Here is a 20,951-nt window from a genome sequence, read left to right on the forward strand (position 1 = left end):
CAACCTTCATAAGTTAAAGGAAACCTTGAGGAAGCCTGTCCCCATCCCCAAAGAACTGTCCTGAGCACCCTTGACCTGTTATGGGTGAAGTGCCATCAGGACATCGGTTGGTCAGTCTGCGACTCTGCATGCATTGAAGGCCACCTACCACCACTCAGCCAAGGACATTCATTTTCCAAAATATCTCTCGGTGAGCTCCCCCCAGATCACACTGGCCCTGCAGTCACTGGCAAATACGGCCACAAGACCATTTGCAGGCAGGAAAATATCACTGTCCTTGACTTGCCCTCTCAATGGAAATGACAGCAGTCTGCTGAAGCAGGTGGAGATCTCAAGGAGACCGCTTTCCTCCCATTGCTGAGGAACCCTGAGAGGTACCAGAGTGTAACATCAATGTTCTCGTTTCCCAAGGATGGACTAAGCCCGGACCCGGAGCAGCTCAGCCACCGCCACCATGCTAACACTTCAGGCTGCAGTATGTCTTGGACAAGAACGGATGGGTCTCCAGCCCAAAGGAGGACAGTCAACTTCCTTTTCCCGAGGCTGTTTTGGTGTTGGATGTGAGCTGGCCTGAGATGACACAGAGTTCTTCTATGGCAGTGCTCCGCTGAAGGTGGCAATGGGTAAACACAGGAGAGAATGAAACTCAGAAGGGTCCTGGGGAGGCAAAGTGGACCTTCTCAGTGCAAAGGGATCGCTGTCCCTGGGTTTGTAGCACACAGAGATCTCACATCTGCAGGGGAACAAAAAGAAACCAGGATTAAGTAAGGTGTGTGGCTGAAAATCACGGTCCTCAGGTGCAGCAGAAATATCTGCAAACAAACAGGAATCAGTGCAGTCTTTAATAGGACTGGTGTTTGAGTGCTGAGAGTTCAAGTCTTCAAGCTGGCTCAAACTGGGACCTAGAGCAGACATCCATAAAGAGTAATTTCTGAAACTCATTAGGGAAAATGAGAAATTTTGCATCCCCCAAGTTTTGGGGAGAGGGAAGTAGCTCCTTTTCCATTTCGTGTATTGAACTCTTCCACTGTTGTTGCACAACAAACAAGTTAAGTAAAACACTTTAGGGTTCTTTAAGAAATAAGATCCTACATCCATTTCCACTGGAGGCAGCATAACCTGGCAGAGCTCTGCTCTCTCTGAGGGAGAAATTAAAATGCTTGCACATTTTTAAGACTTGTGGATCAACTGGTTTGATCTCTTTGTGCTCATGGAATTATGTCGTCTAGAGTGAGTTTTCAAATTCCATCACCTGGGGAGCCAGCTTGGTGCCCTGGGGACATGACTGATGGATGAACAGTCAAGTGAACAATTCTTGCACTGTTCCTGTCTCTCCCGTGAGGATCATGGGTTCCTTCTGCAATGGGTATGCCAAAGATGGTAGAGAACCCAAAAGAGCTTTAGAAGTTGAAGGCACTGCTCATATGTCCAGTGCTCTTCAAACACCTCATTTATGTTGCATACCTTTCCTCTGGTCTTACTGAAAGTGTTGTCTTTACAGAGTTCAACAGTTGACTAGGGACCACCCTTTAGACAGCGGCAGTCATGTAGCTTAAACTACTGCTGCGATCTGAGTAGGACCATCCATCCCACCTGAGCTCAGCTGCACTACAGAGCTTGGAGTTATGTCACCCAGCTTTGGGCATCTGGCTTAGACCCACAATGGTGCTCAGGACCTTGTCCCCACTTTGGCCACCCACGCTTCATGGACGAGTCCTTACACACAGGATGCACCATCCCAGGAGCACTGACTTGCAGTGGGCAGCTGACCACGTTGAAGTTCCTACCTGGTTACACTCTGCAGGATCTTCTGCTCATCCTGGTCCAGGCACACGGCGAAGGAGGACTGGAGACCGATAATCTGGACCTTGTCTACTTTTATCTGGGACACACTGATCTGCTGGTAGAAAAAAAGTCCGAGTGAGGGAGCTGCCAGGCTCGGTGCATTATCCCTGTGCGGGGAGGGGGGGCAGGTGAGCTGGGCACCCCCCTGGTGGCCAACAGCAAATAGATCCCCCGAGGAGCTAGTCTCCTGTCCTGCTCCCATCCCAGCTGACTCAGGCTGACATCCTGTTACCAAATGTAAAAGCACCATGATTTGAGTTACCTGATTGAAACTTTTTTTGGATTTGGAATTTTGCCTTTTGACCACCTCCGTCACAGTCAAGTTGAGACACTCTGTCTTTGAGGCTGGAACAAAAGAAAACTGTTATCACTTCGGGCTTCTGGGCCGCTGGTAGGAACCCAAGCGGTGCCTCCACCCCTCAAAGCATCCCAGAGACAGCGGTTCTCAGCAGGACCCCACTGCCAAGGGAAATACAATACAGTTCCAGCTTTCCTTCCCCAGTGCTAACCTACATGGAAAGAAAGCAATCAGAGAGACAGAAGTAAACTTCTGAGTAATTTCTAACTGCTTTCTAAACATAGCAGCAAAGGGCACTTCACCATCTTAGGACCTAAACAGGAGAAAACCCATTGCCCCATTGTCATTCCAGCTCTCCCAGCATGGCCTTTCCTACAGTCCACCTGGAGATGCTTTATCGTGTCTGGAATTACAGTGACATCCTGTGGTCAAACTGTTAAGTGTGAAAAGCAACAGAGACAAGATGAGCAGGTTTTCTTGGAAGGAAGAGATTCATGAAGCAGAAGCTTCTCCCCAACGTGGAACTGAGGACACTCCCTGAACCCAACCCACAGCGTTGGCAGCAGAAGCGAAGCTCCTGAACCAGCACAGAAACATCCAACTCAAAATGTATACAGGAGGTGAGAAATTAATTCCTGAGGTTTTTTTTCCAGGGTTGCCTGCATGACTTCATGGATGGGGCAGCAACAGGAAGGACAGAGGCTTAGAATGGGCTCCGCGGGGCATGTAGGAGCTGTCTCCTATTTGGTAGATCACCCGTTTGCCACGACTACTCTGCTCACAAACCACACATCTGCCAGACACAAAGCACACAAGGAAAGAGGAACTGAAAAAAAACCAAACCCTCAGTTTACTCAGAACTGGGTGTCTGACTGCCAAAACGGCAGTTCTCAAGCGAGAATGAACAGGTATTGCTTCTAAATACGCACACAGACTAAAAGTCTTGCTGCTTTTAAAAGGCTCAAAGCTTTATTAATATCCCATCGGAAACCTGATTAGTTGTGAAGCAAAACCATGTGGCAGCCAGTTATCTCTGAGCTGCAGGAAGGAAACCGGGCTGAAGCACCAGCTTAGCGAGAGCCCGCTGAAAGCTGCTGCGGACGGCAGGACAAGTACCCCCTCCTTTGGTCCCACTTCATTTAACAACAGTTTTACCCGTTTCTCTTCTCCTCACTAAACAAGTGTTGTTCTGGAAAGCACCACTCCGCAGCGACCGTCCTGCTGTTTGGACCATCCCAGCCCTGTTCCTAATGGACATCCCATTTCCCTGGTTGGAAGCTTTAGGACAATGGGAAATCAAATGCCCTTCGTCCCTGATGTGGTGCTAAGGACAGCCAAGGACTACAGGATGCCACAGGGAACACCAGGCACTTTCCATGTATCTTCTCCTCCATTCACACATCCTTGCTTTGCTCCAGCTAGAAGATTCACACCATCCTCTTGCTCCACCAGTTCCTCCCATTGCTCCCTACCCAAAGCCACAAAGCCCACCTCTACCCACCTAGCTCTTCATACTTCTTGCAGGCTTTGCTAAGGTTGACAGATGTGCAGACCTTCTCAACGTCGTTCCAGTGACTTCTTCCACTGACGGCTGTCTGCAGAGACCAAGCAAAGCCCATGAGATGCCAGGCTCCAGGCTGATGTTGCCCTGCCTCCCACCCCTAATCATCTGGCTGAAGGAGCTCAGATCTGGATTTACCCGGAGCCGCAGAGACAAAGTTTCAGGAGGTGTTAAAATCCATTTAACCTCAGATTTACAAAAAACGCCCAGGCTTAACACTAAATAACTGCAGAAGAACCAACAAAACAGGAGGACTGCTGTGACCAGAAGAAGATCACTCCTTGGAAGCAAAGTCCACCAGTGTAAAATGGCACCCAGTACATATCCAGTCTATGGAAACTGGCTGCACATTCCCTGTTTTACTGGGCTGAACGTGAGCCAGCAGTGTGCCCAGGTGGCCAAGAAGGCCAACAGCATCCTGGCCTGTATCAGGAATAGTGTGGCCAGCAGGGCCAGAGAAGTGACTGTCCCACTGTACTTGGCACCGGTGAGGCCACATCTCAAGTACTGTGTTCAGTTTTGGGCGCTGCCATATAAGAAGGACATTGAGGTGCTGGAGAGGGTCCAGAGAAGGGCAACGAAGCTGGTGAAGGGTCTTGAGAATAAGTCTTATGAGGAGCGGCTGAGGGACTTGGGGTTGTCTAGTCTGAAGAAAAGGAGGCTGAGGGGAGACCTCCTCTCTCTACAACTACCTGAAGAGAGGGTGTGGAGAGGGGGGTGTTGGTCTATTCTCAGAAGTTACAACCGATAGGACAAGTGGAAATGGCGTCAAGTTGTGCCAGGAGAGGTTTAGGATAGACATTAAAAAATACTTCTACATTGAAAAGGTTATCAAAGACTGGCACAGGCTGCCCAGGGAAGGGGTTGAATCACCATCCTTGGATGTATCTAAAAGCCATCCAGATATGGTGCTCAAGGACATGGTTTAGAAATGGGCCTGGTAGAGTTAGATAACGGTTGGACTTGATGATCTTAAAGGTCTTTTCCAGCCATAAGGATTCTATGAGCGGAAAGCCCCCCCCTAATTAGCCACTAAGTAGACAATTTGGCTTCTCTGGGCTTGGATTTGGGCTCCTCCAGCACACCGTCAGCGTTTGCCTCTCTCGGCCCCCAGCAGAGACGTGTTTGCCCAGCACTCGAGTTGTTTCCTGCCCCATTTGTCTTTGTGCGAGACCCGCCCGCTCACCTTGCTGTAGGCGATCTGTAGTGTTAGTGGGATTGCTTCTCTGTCTCCGTCTATGCCCAGCCTTTTGCTGCCCGGACCTGCACAAAACAAGGAGCAAACATCACACGGTGGCCTTTCATCCCCATTCATTGGCGGGCCACCGATACAGCAGCACACTGGGTGCCTACAGAAAGGGGGAAAAAAAAAAAAGGTTTGCTGAACACAGCTGTGGAGCAAAAAGAGCAAAAAGAAAAGGTGGCTTAAAAGCTGCCAGAAAGCAATTAATCCAGTGCAGAAATTTCAACACAAAGCACAACGAGCCGCTCTGCAAAACTGAAAGCGGTGCCGGCTAAGCCGGTGCAGAGGGGTCAGCGCTCCGGGGAAAACACAAAGCAATAAAAGGCCGCATTGCTAACCCGGCTCCTGTTTTTCCGGGCATATTTGTGCCCACATTAAATTAGCCTTGAAATACTGTGCCCGACACTTACTAACTTCCCTCCCCCCGGATAATTTTTTGCAGATGTTAAGTGGTGTGCTGCCAGATAACCCAAGGAAAAAAATAAAAAATTAAAAAAAAAAAAAGAAAAAAGAAAATCCAAGTCAGAAAGGATTGGTGGTTTCATGAGTTATTGGGAAAAGGTCTTGGCCAAGCCTGTATATCGGGGGAGGGGGGTGGCGACGCTTCATATGGCGGATATTTGATGAGCTCTGTTTAGAAAGACAAGGCAAGATCACAGAAAAGCAATTGGTTAAAAAAACCTCAAGCAACGTGTTTAAATGCAGTAGTGTTGGTTGGCCGTGAGATGTCTCTGTGAGCTGCAGCGCACCAGCCAGCGTGTTGTCCTTGGTGGTACCCAGGAGAGCTGGAGAGCAGGCTGCAAGCAGATGCTCCTGCCGTCACCTCTTGTCTCGACTAATTTTAAAAATTCTTAGTGTAAAAACTCACGGATCTCCCTTACGGGATGGCTACAAGCACATGCACGAACCTTGCTTTGCCCAGTAAGCTAAATAAAATGGAAAGAGGGTTTTTATAAATGACGCTCCTGGGCAAAACACAAACAGAAAGCAGCAAAAAGAAAAGATGAAGAGCTGCACTGGGCCAGGGGCTGACGAGAGGAAGGAAATGGGCTCGAAGCTGGTTTATTGCAAATACATTTTAGAGTTAACAGCAATAAACCCAACGTGGCACTGCCACAGCTTCGCTCTTCAAGAGGAATGCGAGAACCACGATGCCTCACTTCCAAATTCGTGAAAAGATGTCTGGATCTTTGCTCACGAGGCAGCCCGGGCTCGGACACCTCTTCCAGCCCACGCTCCCTCCAGCCCCTCTTTTCCGTTTCTCTCCCAGCCCCACGGTTCGCAGACCTCCACCCCGAGGCGGCGGGTGCAGAAGCATCTACAGACCTGACGCTTTGATGGCCCGCGTGGCCGCCGAGTGGCCCAGCTCGAGGGAGTGGATGAAGACTTCGGTCATCTTTTCTCCCCCGATGAAGGTGAGCTGCCAGGGGGAGAAGAGAGGAGACGTGATGGTGAGGAGACCAAGCCCGTGCCAGGCAACGCTCACCCCTCTCACTCCTTTCGACAGAAAACAGGTCAGTTTGGGAAAATCCTTTCACATTTTCAAAATACACCTTTTGACCACTGCCTTGGGCAACACTCGCCTTTAGCTGTACTTCTGACTGTTTTAACAGACCACCAGCAAGTAAAACAGCCCAACCCCCTAATTTTCATTTAAAGAAAACTCCACGACCCACTGGAAAGAAAACCCACGATAAGCCTCACGTCTGAGCATCGATTTGGGCAACACAAATCCCACTAACAGCAGCGACTCTGCTCACCACCGCCCCGCTGCAGCCCGTCCCCGTGCCACCGCACCAAAGCAGCGGTTGCAACCTTCCCCAACACATCTGCCCCGCGCACGCAACGGGGCATAGAAAATAGGCTTCGTGGAGGGGTTTGGTTTGGAAAAGCGTCGCGCTGGAGGGATTTCCAGCAACGCGAATAACCTGTCAGCACCGACAGGAGTCGCTTTGTGTCATGGGAAATGGTATTCGGATGGAAAACTGCTCGTGGGACTTGAGGATTGCTCAAGAGCCAGGAGCACCAACCAAAGCACTTTGGGCACCTGAGGAATAAAAGGAGACTGAGCTCTGCCCCACCAGCACATGGTGGCTGCGCCATACCCCCAGTCCGCTTCACAGGCAGCTCCTGAGTTGGTGGCAGAGGCAGAAGAGCCCCCCTTTTCCCCTCACCAAGATGGGGCTGAGCCCCTTCACCTACCTCTGTCTGGTAGAGCTGCAGCAGGACGGGGCGCGTGGCGAAGCGGCAGTAGTAGAGGATCATGTCAGCCAGGATGGGCAGCTGCTCCTGGGAGTCCTCCTGGGGCTCAGCCTCCGGCTTGGCAGACTGCAGTGAGAAAATAAGCCACAAGCTTGATGGGGGACGTGGTACCCACCGCCCGGTGCCAAGAACCACCCATCCCACCCCACCAGGGATGGAAACCCTCCTCCTGACCACCATCTCCATCCCGTGTCCACGTAGCACAGCTACAGATCGTGGTGGCTCAGAAGCTCTCCACTGAGCTGCCCTGTACCTCGGGGAACGGGGACCCCAAGCCCCAGCAGCTGGCATGCACATACCTGACACAGGACATCCATGGGCAGGTTCATCAGCCCAAGAACGTTGCGCTCGTACCATGGGTCCAGCATGCCAATGTAGTGGGAGATGTCGTTGGTGCTGCTCTCTATCCCAGCCAAGGTGGGATCCTGAAACCAGACACACAGGGGTCACACCAGGGGACCCCCAGGCTCCTCAACCCATGCTTGGGGCTGGTGGAAGAGAGGCCAACGCTCCCCTCAGCCTGCCTGCCAGTCTCCTCACACACCGCTCTCGGGGCCAAGCGGAGCGCTGGTGGCACTGTGAACCCCACGGTGAGCGGGACACCTACCGCCTGTGCCGAGGCCCGGAGCTGCGGGTCCCCCAGGGACGGGGAGGGATGCATCAGTGGGGTTGATGGAGCCAAGCAGCTCCTCTTCACAGGGACGTAGAAAAACTGCAGCTTGAAGTACCGTGTCAGTGAGGGGCAGGTGCTCTCCTTGAGCCTAGGAGAAGGTAGGAGAGGGCTGGGTGAGCCAAGTCCTCCAGCGTGTCCCAGCAGGGCCAGGTACCTGCAGCCGGGTCCCCCACACCACCGGCTCACCTGAGGTTGCTGTAGGCTCGGGCCACTTTCCCCGAGATGCGGTCAGAGCCGAAGACCACAACGCGCAGCGTGGACACCTTGGCGTCCTCGTCGTAGCTGAGGAAGGGCCGTCGGTGGAGGCTGAGGTGCCGCGGGGCGAGCAGGGCCGGCAGCCGCTGGCTCAGGACGTGCTGGGGTAGCGAGTGAGCGCGGCGGGAGCGCGCCGGGATGCGGTGCTTGGCCTGGGGGGTGTACAAGCTCTCAGCTCGGCGCAGGGGCAGCGGGAGCAAGCCCGTGTCCGGGCAGTCCTTCAGGTCCCTCCTCAAGACCAGCTGGCTTTTGCTTTTGAAGAGTTTGTAGATCTTGTTGGTCAGCGTGTGTCTATACTTGTGGTGGGTCTTCTCTACCTTCAGCTCCGGCCTCCCCACCACCTCCAGGGAGCTCTCGTCGCTGTCCTCCGCGTACCCGCTGTCCATGCAGTCCTTCAGGCTGGAGACGAACGACTTCAGGGACTTTCTGGAGACCACCGTCAGCTCCGAGATGGAGTCCTTGGAGGTGGTGAAGAGGGACACTCGCGAGGGCTTAGAACCTTCCTCCGACAGCGTCGAGTACACAGAGTCTTTGGAAATGGCGCAGATGGGGGAAAGCAGCGAGTCCCGCTCAGGGGAACAGCCATCGGTTTCCACCTCCTCCTCCTCTTCATCCTCCTCCTCGTTCTCCGAGGCCATGGGCTCGACAACACTGCACTCTTTGCTGAGGACATCATTGAGGATATCTGAAAGGCAACCAGAGGGAAATCGTGTCTGGCACGGGCTCCAGCATAACCACTGGAAATGTCACGACTCCAGACAACAACAGTACTACAGCACGGCCAACGCTCTCTTTGATCCTGCACGGTTTCAAACAAGGAGCTGAAAACCTCCTACTGAATGTTTTCAGATTTCCATAAGGCGCTCAGATGCAATGCAAAACAAAACGTGTTTCTCTCGTTGAGGTCACGTTCTGTTTGGGTTCTCGAAAGGCAAACACCAGTTGGGGTTTTGCTTCCTTCCTACACAGATTTCACAACGTGCTCACGTCCGATTCGGGTTTAACTGGAGGGCAGGAGGAAAGCAAGGTATTTGGCTAATCAAACCCCAAATCGCCCCACTGTGGGTGGCCTCCCAGCAAGGCTGGACTCACTGCAAAGCCCAAGGCAGAGCTCTGGTCCAGCTTGCTGAGACCAACAGGCAATGAACACCAAACCTTCACGGGAACAGAAAAGGTCTTCCAGGAATGGGGAAGCTGAAGAGACCAGCTCAGCAGAAGGAGAAGCCACCACTTCCCCTGCAAAACTGCTGTGGCCGGGCTGAGAGCACGGCACCCGCCAAAGCCACCCCTGCTGTAACGTCCGAGGGGTCTCGACCCCACAAAGTCCTGACATCCCAGTGTGGTCAGGCTTTTCCAGCAATAATTATTTCCAGGGCACGAGCAAGGTTTACTCCTTCCAGAGGAACTTTCTATCAAATAAAGTCTCTGCCCTACCACTATCCCCACGGACTCAAGTGCAACAAACCTCTTCCACCTTAACACAAGGCCAAACGTTGCCCAGGAGATTAAGCCCTGCGTGATTTGTCTCTGGCGACACGTGTTTTGGGGCCACCGGTGTTTTGTCCCCACCGCTCGGATGAGGGCTTTGCTTGGGTTTCACAGCAGGCATCATGCCCGCTCTGATGTCCATGTCCCCTCCTGCCCAGGGGACACCGGTGCCCACTGCGTTATCTCTCCCATCACCACCACCAATTTGTTACCAGCTCTTTCGGGCTCCGGACACACACGTGGCGGTGCCAACAGCGTTGAAATGCTGCTCAGCCGCCCCTGCAACGGGCTGAGGTCTCACTAGGAGGGATGGGGGACCCTCTCCGCTTACCAAAGTTGTCCTGGTCCCAGCTGTACGTGTAGCAGCGAGCGGCGGGGATGGGGATGGTGTGGAGCTTGCGGGGTTGAGCCTCGCCTGGGGAGAGAGGAGGGAGAGGAGTTAGTTTGCAGGGAACCCCCATACCGCTCCCGATGGTTCTCCCGGCTGGTGGGAGATGCCTCCCACCCCATGCAGGTGTTTTGGGCTGCCCAGGTCACGTAGAGCACTGACGCTGCTGTCATTATCCCTGCGAAGTCACGTGCAGTTGGGACGAGAGGATATTTCACACCTCTAAGAGCCATCAGACATCGCTGCTGCCATCGGTTTCTGATTCAATGTTTTCATCTCACCCGCAAAAGCTGGAGAAATTTTTTTTGGGGGGGCTGTTTTAATGAAAGATGAGAAACAACTTCTGGCTCGTCACGTGGTGATGAAATAGGACCTGGGTTGTTGGTTGGGGTTTCTTTTTTTGGTAGTTGTTGTTGTTGCACTAGGTTGAAACTTTGCGCAAAAGAGGTTTTCGCACTACAAAGAGCTGGCTGCCAGCACCCGCAGCGCGGGGGAGCGACTCGCCACTGCAGAGGCCGAGCTGGTAGAAAACCCCGGAGGAAAGAGTGGTCCAGGGGGGGGGGTTCCTCACCCGCGATGGCAGGAAAGGACGCGGCCCCGGCGATGTCCTGCAGCACGGACTGCAGTCGCTCCCGGGCCAGGACAGGGTCGCTGCTGGCGGCTGCAATCTCCTGCGCGTCGGCGGCGCTGGCGTAGATCTCCGAGAGCTCTTCCAGCGTCTTGGACTGGGGGGAGCAGAACCAAGACGAGAGATCAAGGTGGGTCCCTCCGCAGAGGCAACACACACGTCTTTGGGGAAGGTCACTAACTACACCACTGGGTAAATCTCTCTCCCTCCTCTACCTCTGACCCCCTTCAAGTCCCCCCGAAACTTCTGAAAAGGAAAAAAATTGTGTTTGAACACACCTAATGGGTCTTCTTCAAAAGTTTTTGCCACCCCAACCACCAAAGCAAAGTGTTTCTCTGGTTAAACAAACATTTTTGCTGCATTTCAAATCCAGGGGCTCTTCCTCTCTCTACTTAGGGATGGGGAAAGGAGTAAATGGGTAAAAGGCGAGTTATTCCCCTGCCACACTTCACAAAACAGAAGCATAGACCTCAGGTCCAACCTGAGAAGAGAAGGGAAGGACGTGTATTTTTCCCACAAGAAGGGTTATGAAAACATTTTTTCTTTTGTCAATCAAATATTATGTTGGTCAGGAAATCCACCAGCCACCTGCATGAAACTGCTCCCAGCAGCATCGTGGCACCACCAAAGCCGCAGCTCTCTGAGCCTACCTTCAGGAGGTGGCGCAGGCTTCCCAGGTCACAGCGGGTGCCGAAGTTGGCTTGGTAGAGGTGCTCGAGGAGCAGGATGAGAGTGGCGTGCTGCGGGTGCTCGCTGGCGCTCAGCTTCTCGGCAATGGAGAGGAACTCGCTCTGCACCTCGGAGCGGTTGAGCAGCAGCACCGTCCTGGGGACAAGGGGATGGTGGTTAGGCTGGGAAGACAGGCTCAGATGCTGGTGGCACATGAAAGTCTTGGACAGATTGCCCCTCTACTTTGCTCTAGTGAGACCCCACCTGCAGTACTGTGTCCAGCTCTGGGACCCCCAACATAAGAAGGGCATGGACCTGTTGGAGCGGGGCCAGAGGAGGCCACAGAGGTGCCGTGAGGGCTGGAGCACCTCTGCTGGGAGGACAGGCTGGGAGAGTTGGGGGGGGTTCAGCCTGGAGAAGAGAAGGCTCCGGGGAGACTTCAGAGCCCCTTCCAGTCCCTAAAGGGGCTACAGGAGAGCTGGGAAGGGACTCTTGATCAGGGAGGGGAGCCATGGGATGAGGGGGAATGGCTTTAAACTGGAAGAGGGGAGATTTAGATGAGATATTAGGAAGAAATTTTTCCCTGTGCGGGCGGTGAGCCCCTGGGGCAGGTTGCCCCGAGAAGCTGTGGCTGCCCCATCCCCGGAGGTGTTCAAGGCCAGGTTGGATGGGGCTTGGAGCAACCTGGGCTGGGGGGAGGTGTCCCTGCCCAGGGCAGGGGGGGGTTGGAACTAGATGGTCTTTAAGGTCCCTTCCAACTCTAAGCATTCTATGAAATTCCCGCTAGATGGCGGTGTCCTCGCACATGAGTCACAGCCGGAGGGTCGCAGGGCTGTGCCGGGGTGCCAGACCCAGGCTGCAGTGCCAGCTGCGGGTAGGGAAGAGGTAACGGATTAGCATCCTCCATCCTGCTCCTCAGCACCATCCTTGGCACCGCCTCTCTTGCCACATCTGCAATATCACCAGCCCAATGATTGTTCAATCAGCCCCAGAGAAGACTCCAGCCCAGCAGCCGTTTGTCCTAATATCCAGCACACGCAATGAAGCGGAGGGTAGAAAATGAGAGCGGCCCCCGAAAGATCTTCCCCCTGCAAGATGCAGGTCAGAGCATCCCTTCTGGGCTTGAAGGAGAAGAGCCACATCCTTCAGCTGCCTTTTTGCTCTGGACCACAACATCACCCCATCATCGGACAATTTTTAAGATTCGTCCGGGCAGGGTGCTGGGCCATCGTGTCTTGACTGTGTTTTTGCCAAGAAAAGTTGGACCAGATGATCCTTGAGGTCCCTTCCAACCTGGTATTCTATGAATATCCACAGGCTTCGAATTCCCACACCTGCAGCCCAGAGACCATGTGCTTCCGTTCATGGAAGAGAGCAGTCCACCTCACGGAGCGAAGATGGCTCTGAATTAAGGATGTGAAAGCTCAGGCAACGGGCACAAGCTTTCAATAAGCCCAGGGTCCAGCTTGTGCACAGCTTTGTGCCAGGTTTTCAGGGCTTTTTATGCAAATATAGCCACCCTGCTGTAAGTCATCGGTGGTTGCGCTTGCACCAGTCTGAGAGCTTAGAGCAGCAGAGCTGTACTGGGAAAGCAACACGGCGGCACCAGCGCAGCTGGCTGGGATACAGGTGCAGACCCAAGTGGACAAGCCGAAACAGCAGGAGAACCCTCCTGCACAGGGTGAAGGTGGCCGTGGCTGTCCCTGGGGCTGGCACCGCAGCCAGGAAGGGCACACGCCGCCCGCGCTCATTTTCCTATTCACAAATGAGGCGCCCCGGCAGGAGGGAGGGTTCAGCCCTCGAATAAGGTGCAAAGTCCGACCGTGCGCAGAGCTGCACGGCTTTCGCTAATTGCTGCACTGGGACGGACTCGCTTCTGACCCCCTTCGGGGTGGTGGCTCCCAAACACGCAGATCAAAGCATCTCATTTTAGACTGAACATTAGGAAAGAATTTTTCACAGAAGGAGTGGTCGGGCATTGGAATAGGCTGCCCAGGGAGGTGGTTGAGTCACCATCCCTGGATGTGTTTAAGAGACGTTTAGATGTGGTGTTGGGGGATATGGTGTAGGGGAGAACTTTGTAGAGTAGGGTAGGTGGTTGGACTTGAGGATCCCAAGGGTCTCTTCCAACCTAGACAATTCTATGATTCTATGATCTCCGGGCTGTTCCCCAACGCGTGCCGAGATCAGCAGCTCCCCGTGGAGGGGACTTTGCCTTCCCCGGCTGCGCCCACCCAGACCCGCAGCGCTGCGGGATAACCGACGTGGGGAGCCCACGGACGCTGACCCACAGCTGTGGAAATGCCACCGCCACCTTCCCCGTTCCTTCCCACAGCTCAGCCCAGCTCTCCAGCTCTTCTCCCCAGCACCCACAGCTACACCCCTGAGATGCTGCTCGCTGCAGCCCCGCTGCTGCCTAAGCAGCGTGAGACCGTGGGGATGCTACAGAGCGGCATCAGCGGTGCCCCTGGTCACACTTACACGGTGGAGCTCTGGTAGTTCTTCACTGGCAGCCCCTGCTCTGTCCTCACCAGCCTCTGGAAGGAGATCCCTGGGGGAGAGAGAGCAGAGGACATGAGACATGGCACCATTGCAGACCGCTCTGCCTCAGGAGCACGTTGATTTTGTCTCCTAATGTGGAGCTGAGCTGGCTGAGCCGCTGCCCGGAGCGGGGATGGCAGCACCAAAAGTCCTTATGGGGACAAGGCACGGCTGCTGCGTCAGCACCGGCCCAGGAGCGAGGGAGCCCTGGGATGCAAAGGGTAAAAGCCTGGAGTGATGGGAAAGCAACCAAAGGAAGGGATGGGAGAGCTGTTCCACCCCCAGTCCCTTCTGCCCCACTGCTGATGTGGGATGCGAATTGCACGGATGATATTTAGCAGCTTCTGCCACTCGCGTTAGCCCCCCCCAGGCCCTGGACCTCACTTATGGACAGCAGGTCACTGCCACCTTCCCTCCTGCAGAGGTGAAGCCCAGACCGGCCCCAGCAGAAGAGAGGCACCCCGCGTCCCTGGATGCCTCCCTGGGACCGTCCTCGGGTGCCATCGGGAACCCCAACCAGGTGACATCGGATAGACCTGGACTGGGTGGCAACAAGCAAAGCCCGTGTCACCCCTAAACAGCCGGACTGGGGTACATCTTGGGAAAGATCTTATGGCATCAACAAGGTGCAGCACACCATGGGGGGTGCCCAGCACCCACGGGCAGCTCACGTTGATCCACGCAGGTCCCCCGATTACGGCAGCGTTCACCCCTCTTGCAGAGGCACCAGCCCCGGTTTGCAGATAAAAGCTATTGCATTCTTGGCAAATATCGACGGCGGATTGTTCTTAGTTAATATTTACCCTCACCTCAATAAAAAGCTTTTGCTTCAGCCCCGCGGCAGGTCACGGAGGCCGTGCAACAAGCGTAGAAGGTGCCGGCCACCTTACCAGCAGAGGACACGTGTTCGCCGTTCTTGCCTCCAGTTGGGGGGAGAAGCCACGACGAAGGGCTCTCCAGCCCCAGCAAGCCAACATCTCCTACACAGCATTTTTTGGCAGGGTGGGGGAATCTCATACACTTGTAGGCGGGGAAAAGCTTTTGGACCAAAGTCCCCGGCTCACACAGCCTCCGGCAGCGGTGACGGTGGTGATGGCACAAAAGCAGGAGGTAGCAAATCCCCTCCTCCCAGCACTGGGGCTTTCCCAGCGGTCTGTTAAACACATCTCCAACTGGTGTCACCACAATAAATGACCAGGAAGGAGCTGGGGAAGTCCACGGCTGCAGCAGCGTGGGATGAGCGTCCCCACATCCGTGCTGGCCCTGCAGCTCTGAGCTGGAGGCTGGATGCAGCACAACAGCCTGGCCAGACCTTGCCTGGTGGCCACGGCCATTTATACTGGTGGAGCGTTGAGCTGGGGGTAAATCAGCCAGTCTGCTGCCGACACTGCAGAGGGGTTTGGGTGTTGGGTTTTTTTTTTTTTTCATCTTTTTGTTCCTTTGAAAGCATCTTTCATCCCATCTGCACCTACAAGCCCCCATCTCCGCAGGACGTTGCTGCCGTGATGGAGATCCCGCGTTTCACGTCCCCGTCGGGGCTTTCCAAAGCAAGCGCCTGGTTTGAGGACGTGGGGAAGCACCCCCAGCCTCAGCCACAGCCCGTGTCCCCGTCTGAGGCCTCCCAAGTCCTGCTCAGAGCCGGTCTTGCTGCCACGGCCCTACGCAGGATTAAACAAGGGCTGAAATCTGCTCTGTGTGATAACCGCTCTCCATAAGCCACCAAAAGACAAGCAGATTAGGAGAAAGGGCTTTTTAGAAATAATTGGAAGAGCTGCTCCATTGGGAACAACAGGACATCTACGAGGAGTCCTTAATTAAGAGGAGCGCCGCTGCCGCCGACAGATGTGCCCAAAGCCGTATCACAAGGTAGTGCCTCAGCTGTAAAGAAAGAGCCGGGGAGTCCCTCAACCCTACGGAACTCTCCACGCAAGGGCAGGCTCGAAGGCTCCAGCCACCTTCGCGCCAATGAATGGACCCACTGTTATCACCCCACTGAGCACCTCAAACCGAGCATCTCGAACAAAGCCCAGGGCCAGGCGGGAGCAGCCAGCACGTGCTTCGCCACGGAAAAGACCCACCAGACTGAAAGGCAGCCAGGAAATAGTTACACGTTTTGCTAATTCACGCTGGTCCAGAGCCGGGAGGCCCTAGGATGCTCCCACCACCTTGCACGCGAGGCAGCCACCGCAAACACGACCCTGCCCTGCTCCTCCAGAGGAATCTGCTCTCGCCCTGTGTCGGACCACCAGGGAAAATCATCCGGAGGATGGAGGGCGGAGGTCCTCACCGCCTGGAAAAGCTGAGGTCTGGGATGCACAAGGTAAATGCGGACTCCACACTTAAGGGATTCATGAAGCAAGTGGGGTATGAGACAGCAACACAAGGAGAATCCCGGGAACAAGCACGGGGTGGGTGTTTTCGGGGAAGCAGCACCAGCAGCACGCGAAGACCCCGCGGCAGGGCGGGAGCGCTTACCGGGAGCCTTGAGCTCGTCGTTGATGAAGGTGAGCAGCTCGCGGAAGATGTCGCAGTAGGGCACGGGCCAGGTGAGAAAGCTGTGGTACACGCTGGCGGCTTTCAGGAGCAGGTCGGAGCCCGGTGGGAAGTGGGGAGCCTGTGGGGGACGGGGAGACGTGGTTGGAGCAAGGACACGGGCCTCGAGCGCTGCATAAAAACTCGAGGGTTTAGGCTGGAAGCGGGAGGAGGAGAAGCGGATCGGAGCAGAGGTTCACCCCGTGACACCCCGTCCTCTCCCAAGGAAGGGTCAAAGGATCCCCACTGGGCACAGCTCTGAGAGCTTCATCCGCTCCGCACCTTCCCAACCTCCCGGCTGCGGCTCACGTGTGCCAAAGCCTATATATAAATTTCTTTTTAACAACCACAGATCCATACAGATGAATCGCATTACAGCCTGTGCTTTTGCAAGATCTGGCAGCACTGATTTCCTTGGGATAATGATGCATTGTGCTAATAATAATAATAAAAAAAAGTATTTCCTGTGAAGGCTCCACTCCTTCTTTTCATTAGCGTTGCCCATATATTTTGCACAAGCATAAAGGGTAATGAAAAAAAATCTGCCTTCTCTGCACAGAGGTATTGTCCATCTCCCTTTCTGATTACCCCATCTTTAAATAAAAAGCTTAAAACCACTGAAGCTCATTTTTTTCGTCTCTCAGCTTGTGCGATGGTTGCCTGGTCTTGATCCCTGTAGATTCATACAGGATCTTTTGGGGTTTTTTTTGGGGTTTTTTTTTTTTTTTTGAGATGAACTGATCAAAGCAGACCGAGATGTTTCAGTCGAAAGCCACCCTGATTTCGGTGACTGTCCTGTGCGTCTCCGCGGGGCCCCGGACCCCGTGCCTCCCCACGGGCTGGGATTGAGCTACGCGCGGCCGCCTTAGCACTTACATAGAGGACGGCATAGTAGAAGAGCAGAGCCAGGGGCGGTACAAGATCGTAGTCGCACTTCTCCTGCACCTGTAGGAAACAGCCGGAGGTCAAAAGGATGAGCTGGGTTGCTCGCCATGAGCCGTTACCCGAAAACAACCTTGGAGGTGCCGGGAGACTCCCCAAGCACCCAGCCCGCACCGTCACATCACCATCCCCTGCAGATTCCCTTGTCTCCACGGGAAAATAACCCCTAAAGTCCCGGTAACCCACACTGATGGGACAGGCAGATGGGCACAGACCATCGGCTCTGCCTTTATCCTCGAGAAGCCGGATTCGGCCAAGCTCCCAGCCCTCCGCTGCTCCTCATTCTCGCAGAGTTGCACGAAATTCCATGAAAATGCCTCAAAGCAGGCGGTTTGGAGAGGCAAGCGGGCAGCCCAGCCATGGATTTTTGTCCCAGCCTTTGCCAGTGAACAGCCAGCAGAATTATTTCACCGAGGGACACGGCGACGGCTCAAGGATACGCTTGCAGACACTGCTTCCCCTTGCTCATAAGCACAGCACAAGGTGCAATAAACCCTTACATAAATCCTAATGTCATAAAATGTTGTCTGCAACTAGATCAATTCCAGCCATTTAATAAAAAACAAAAACAAAAAAAAAAGGGTTAAACTGAATTGTGATAATCTTAATTATCAGCTCCGCAGCCTGGCAGCTAGACAGCCTTTTTTTTTTTCCCCCAAAAAAATGAAAGGCAGCATTCACCCCATCACATGAATCCCAGCGCTGAGGATTTAGGAAACACATCACTCTTTCCTGCCACATCAAGGCATTCCTCCGAGGTGTTCCCGGCCACAGCCCGAGTCACCCCTGCTTGACCGACGATGCCTCGAGCTTCTCCAGCACATGACGGGACCGCGGCAGGCCGATACGATTGGCCCCGCTACCATTTCGCCTCCCCCGCTGTGCTTAACCCGACTGCCGCCCGCCGGGCTGCTACGCCGCGCAAACCCTGCCCACGGGGTCCCCCAGCATCCCAGCTCCGCTCCCGGCCCTGCAGGAAGCCCGCCCGAGCCGTGGCAAAGCTTCCATCAAAAACAACCGGAAACCTTCGATTCGTTCTCATTTGGACTAGCAGCTCCCCAGGCGCGAGATGGGAAGGTCTCGGGGAAGGCCGGCTCCATCCGCGCAGCCCTACGACCCGGGCTGCCCCCGAGCGGCGCTCTGGGAAATCCGAACCCTTCCCTGTGGATCTGCGGTGCTGCCGGAAGAGCAGGAATCGGAGCTGGCGTTTTCCCTTGCAGTGCCTGCGTGCTGAAAGCCGGCAGGACACACAGCGCTGCTCCCACCAGCGTTTCGGATTTGCCGACTCAGCATCACCCGTGTCCAAGCTCCGGTGCTCCAGCAATAAAGAGCGTGTGGCCAGCAGGTCGAGGGAGGTCATCCCCCCCCTCTGCTCTGCCCTGGTGAGGCTGCATCTGCAGCACTGTGTCCAGTTCTGGGCTTCCCAGTTCAAGAAAGACAGGGAACTACTGGGGAGAGTCCAGTGGAGGGCTACACAGATGCTCAGGGGACTGGAACATCCCTCTGCTGAGGAAGGGCTGAGAGCCCCGGGGCTGTTCCACCTGGAGAGGAGAAGGCTGAGAGGGGATCTCATCAATGCTTATCAATATCTACAGGGTGGCTGGCAAGAGGATGGGGCCAGACTTTCCAGTGATGCCCAGTGACAGGACAAGAGGGAACGGGCACAAACTGGAGCAGAGGAAGTTCCATCTCAACCTCAACAGGAGGACTTCTCTCCTGTGGGGGCGGCAGAGCACTGGCACAGCTGCCCAGAGAGTGGGGGGAGTCTCCCACTCTGGAGCCATTCCAAACCCGCCTGGACGTGTCCTGTGCCACTGCTGGAGGTGCCCCTGCTCTGGTGGGGGGTGGGACTGGGGGAGCTCCAGAGGGCCCTTCCAGCCCTCACCATTCCATGATTCTGTAATACCTTACCACAACCCAAAATCACCCGCCAAGCTCTGCACAACTCCACTCGGGACGAGTCCCGGAGCTGATGCCATCTCAAAGCCCGCAGCCCTCCCCGGCAGCCCCCGGACTCACCTCTTTGGCCTTGCCGAGGATCTTCTCCACGAGGATGAGGTAGTTGCCGGCGTCCCGGCTCACCAGCTCCTGCAGGCTCCAGCAGTTGAGGCACAGCCCGGCTGCGGGGGAGACAGAGCCACCGTCACTCACAGCCCCCTTCAAGGTCACAGGAGGGACAAACAATGGGAAGGCGTCAGGGCGAAGGCGTTCGTCACCCGCGTCAGATCACGGCAGAGGAAAAAAACCTTGCCCCCTCATTCTGGATAGATCTGATCTCGCCAAATAGCGCTTATCTCAGCGGCATCGCTTGGTACCCGAGCGCGCCTTCATGCTCTCGCTCACGCAGCCCAACGCACTCCTCCTCGGGGCGGCTGATAGCCCACGTGCCTGCGCTGCCACGTGCATGCTGCCGCGGCCGGAGGGACGTGCGTGGCATGCGGGGATGCCCACCTTCATTCTGCCCGAGCCCAGAAAACCCACCAGTACGCCTCCCCCCCCCCCAGCCTCAAATGCCCCAAGATGCACTATCCCAACCAAAAACTCCCTCAAACACTGCAGAATTCAGCTCCCCGCCAGGCGCGCGTCCAACATCCTCCCGCTGCATCGCACCCGGGGGGAGACGCTGCACCCCGCTTCCCCGTCACATCAGCATCGCGGCAGTCAGACCTCACATCAGCATCGGTGTTAAACCTGCCCGGCATTTATTCCATCTCTTAGCGCCTTCAAATTTTCATTAAACGTAATAAAACCCCACCAGGGGATTCCTTAGATACCGAAAGGAGAACTGCCGTGCAAAGGGATGGAGGGTCCTTCACCCTGGTCGATTGAATCCCCCCGGCTTCCATCCCCGGACATCTGCCTCTCGCTGCTGGGACCCTACCGGTGACAATAGCCCAAGGTGTTTCCCGAGGCGTCCGCTTTTCTCGGCGGTCAGGGCCACCTCCCAGATGGTCTTAGAGGAAATGATCTGCGCGAAGGCTGCCGGGCGCCTCCATTCATCCCAGCCCAGCATCCCAGGGGAGCAGGCGGCGCTCTCCGGCTCTGGATCTGCAAACCAAGAAGGGAGCAGCACCTCCTCCTCCTCCTCTTCCTCCTCCCTCCCAGGGACCCAGGCAACGCGCACAGCCCCATGGAGAAAAGCTGTAGGGAAACGTCAAGCGAACAGCCTAGGAAATATCAGAGAAGGGTTCACGTTTGCATTTCCCCCATCCCACACTGCCAGGGATTTTTTCCACCAGGAGCGGACGCAGCAGACGCATCACACGCAGCATGGTCACAGCCCCTGGTGCGGTTCGAGGGGTACCACCGTCGGGACTCTTCCAAGCTCAGTCCAAAAGCAAAACCGAGAGAAACAGAGCATCCCTCACTGCAGGGAAGTGGGGCTAATGATCCGAGAGGAAAAATAAATATAAATCCAGCCGCTCTTCACTCACACGGTCCATTACGTGGCACAGAAACATAACAAACACCAACCCACGCGTGTTGGCTGTCGCGTTGGAGCTAACAAGGAAGGAACAATGCCGTGAGCTGTCAAGGGGGCAGCGGTATTATGCATCACAAATCTCCAGGTCACGCCATCTGTCCCTCAAACATTATTCCCAGCTGCCGAGGCTACAAATTCATCA

General features: G+C 55.0%; 1 protein-coding gene across 1 annotated transcript in view; it reads right to left on the minus strand.

Moving 5' to 3' along the window:
- Positions 1 to 327: 327 nt before the first annotated feature.
- The window catches only part of PIK3R5 (phosphoinositide-3-kinase regulatory subunit 5), a gene marked incomplete at its 5' end in the record, with an annotated part of 28,485 nt that continues 7,861 nt past the window's right edge, over positions 328 to 20,951 (minus strand). Inside the window, 17 exons of the mRNA XM_082492092.1 lie at positions 328 to 733; positions 1,788 to 1,897; positions 2,108 to 2,190; positions 3,645 to 3,738; positions 4,891 to 4,967; positions 6,274 to 6,367; positions 7,150 to 7,275; positions 7,509 to 7,634; positions 7,817 to 7,970; positions 8,069 to 8,822; positions 9,957 to 10,040; positions 10,585 to 10,738; positions 11,292 to 11,466; positions 13,792 to 13,861; positions 16,327 to 16,465; positions 17,260 to 17,328; positions 19,345 to 19,445. Coding sequence (XP_082348218.1) covers positions 592 to 733; positions 1,788 to 1,897; positions 2,108 to 2,190; positions 3,645 to 3,738; positions 4,891 to 4,967; positions 6,274 to 6,367; positions 7,150 to 7,275; positions 7,509 to 7,634; positions 7,817 to 7,970; positions 8,069 to 8,822; positions 9,957 to 10,040; positions 10,585 to 10,738; positions 11,292 to 11,466; positions 13,792 to 13,861; positions 16,327 to 16,465; positions 17,260 to 17,328; positions 19,345 to 19,445 — 2,552 coding nt within the window. The 3' untranslated portion in view covers positions 328 to 591. The remainder of the gene's footprint in view (positions 734 to 1,787; positions 1,898 to 2,107; positions 2,191 to 3,644; positions 3,739 to 4,890; positions 4,968 to 6,273; positions 6,368 to 7,149; positions 7,276 to 7,508; positions 7,635 to 7,816; positions 7,971 to 8,068; positions 8,823 to 9,956; positions 10,041 to 10,584; positions 10,739 to 11,291; positions 11,467 to 13,791; positions 13,862 to 16,326; positions 16,466 to 17,259; positions 17,329 to 19,344; positions 19,446 to 20,951) is intronic.

Source organism: Vanellus vanellus (genome assembly GCF_965231255.1).
Source record: "Vanellus vanellus genome assembly, chromosome: 17".
Classification (NCBI taxonomy): Eukaryota; Metazoa; Chordata; class Aves; order Charadriiformes; family Charadriidae; genus Vanellus; species Vanellus vanellus.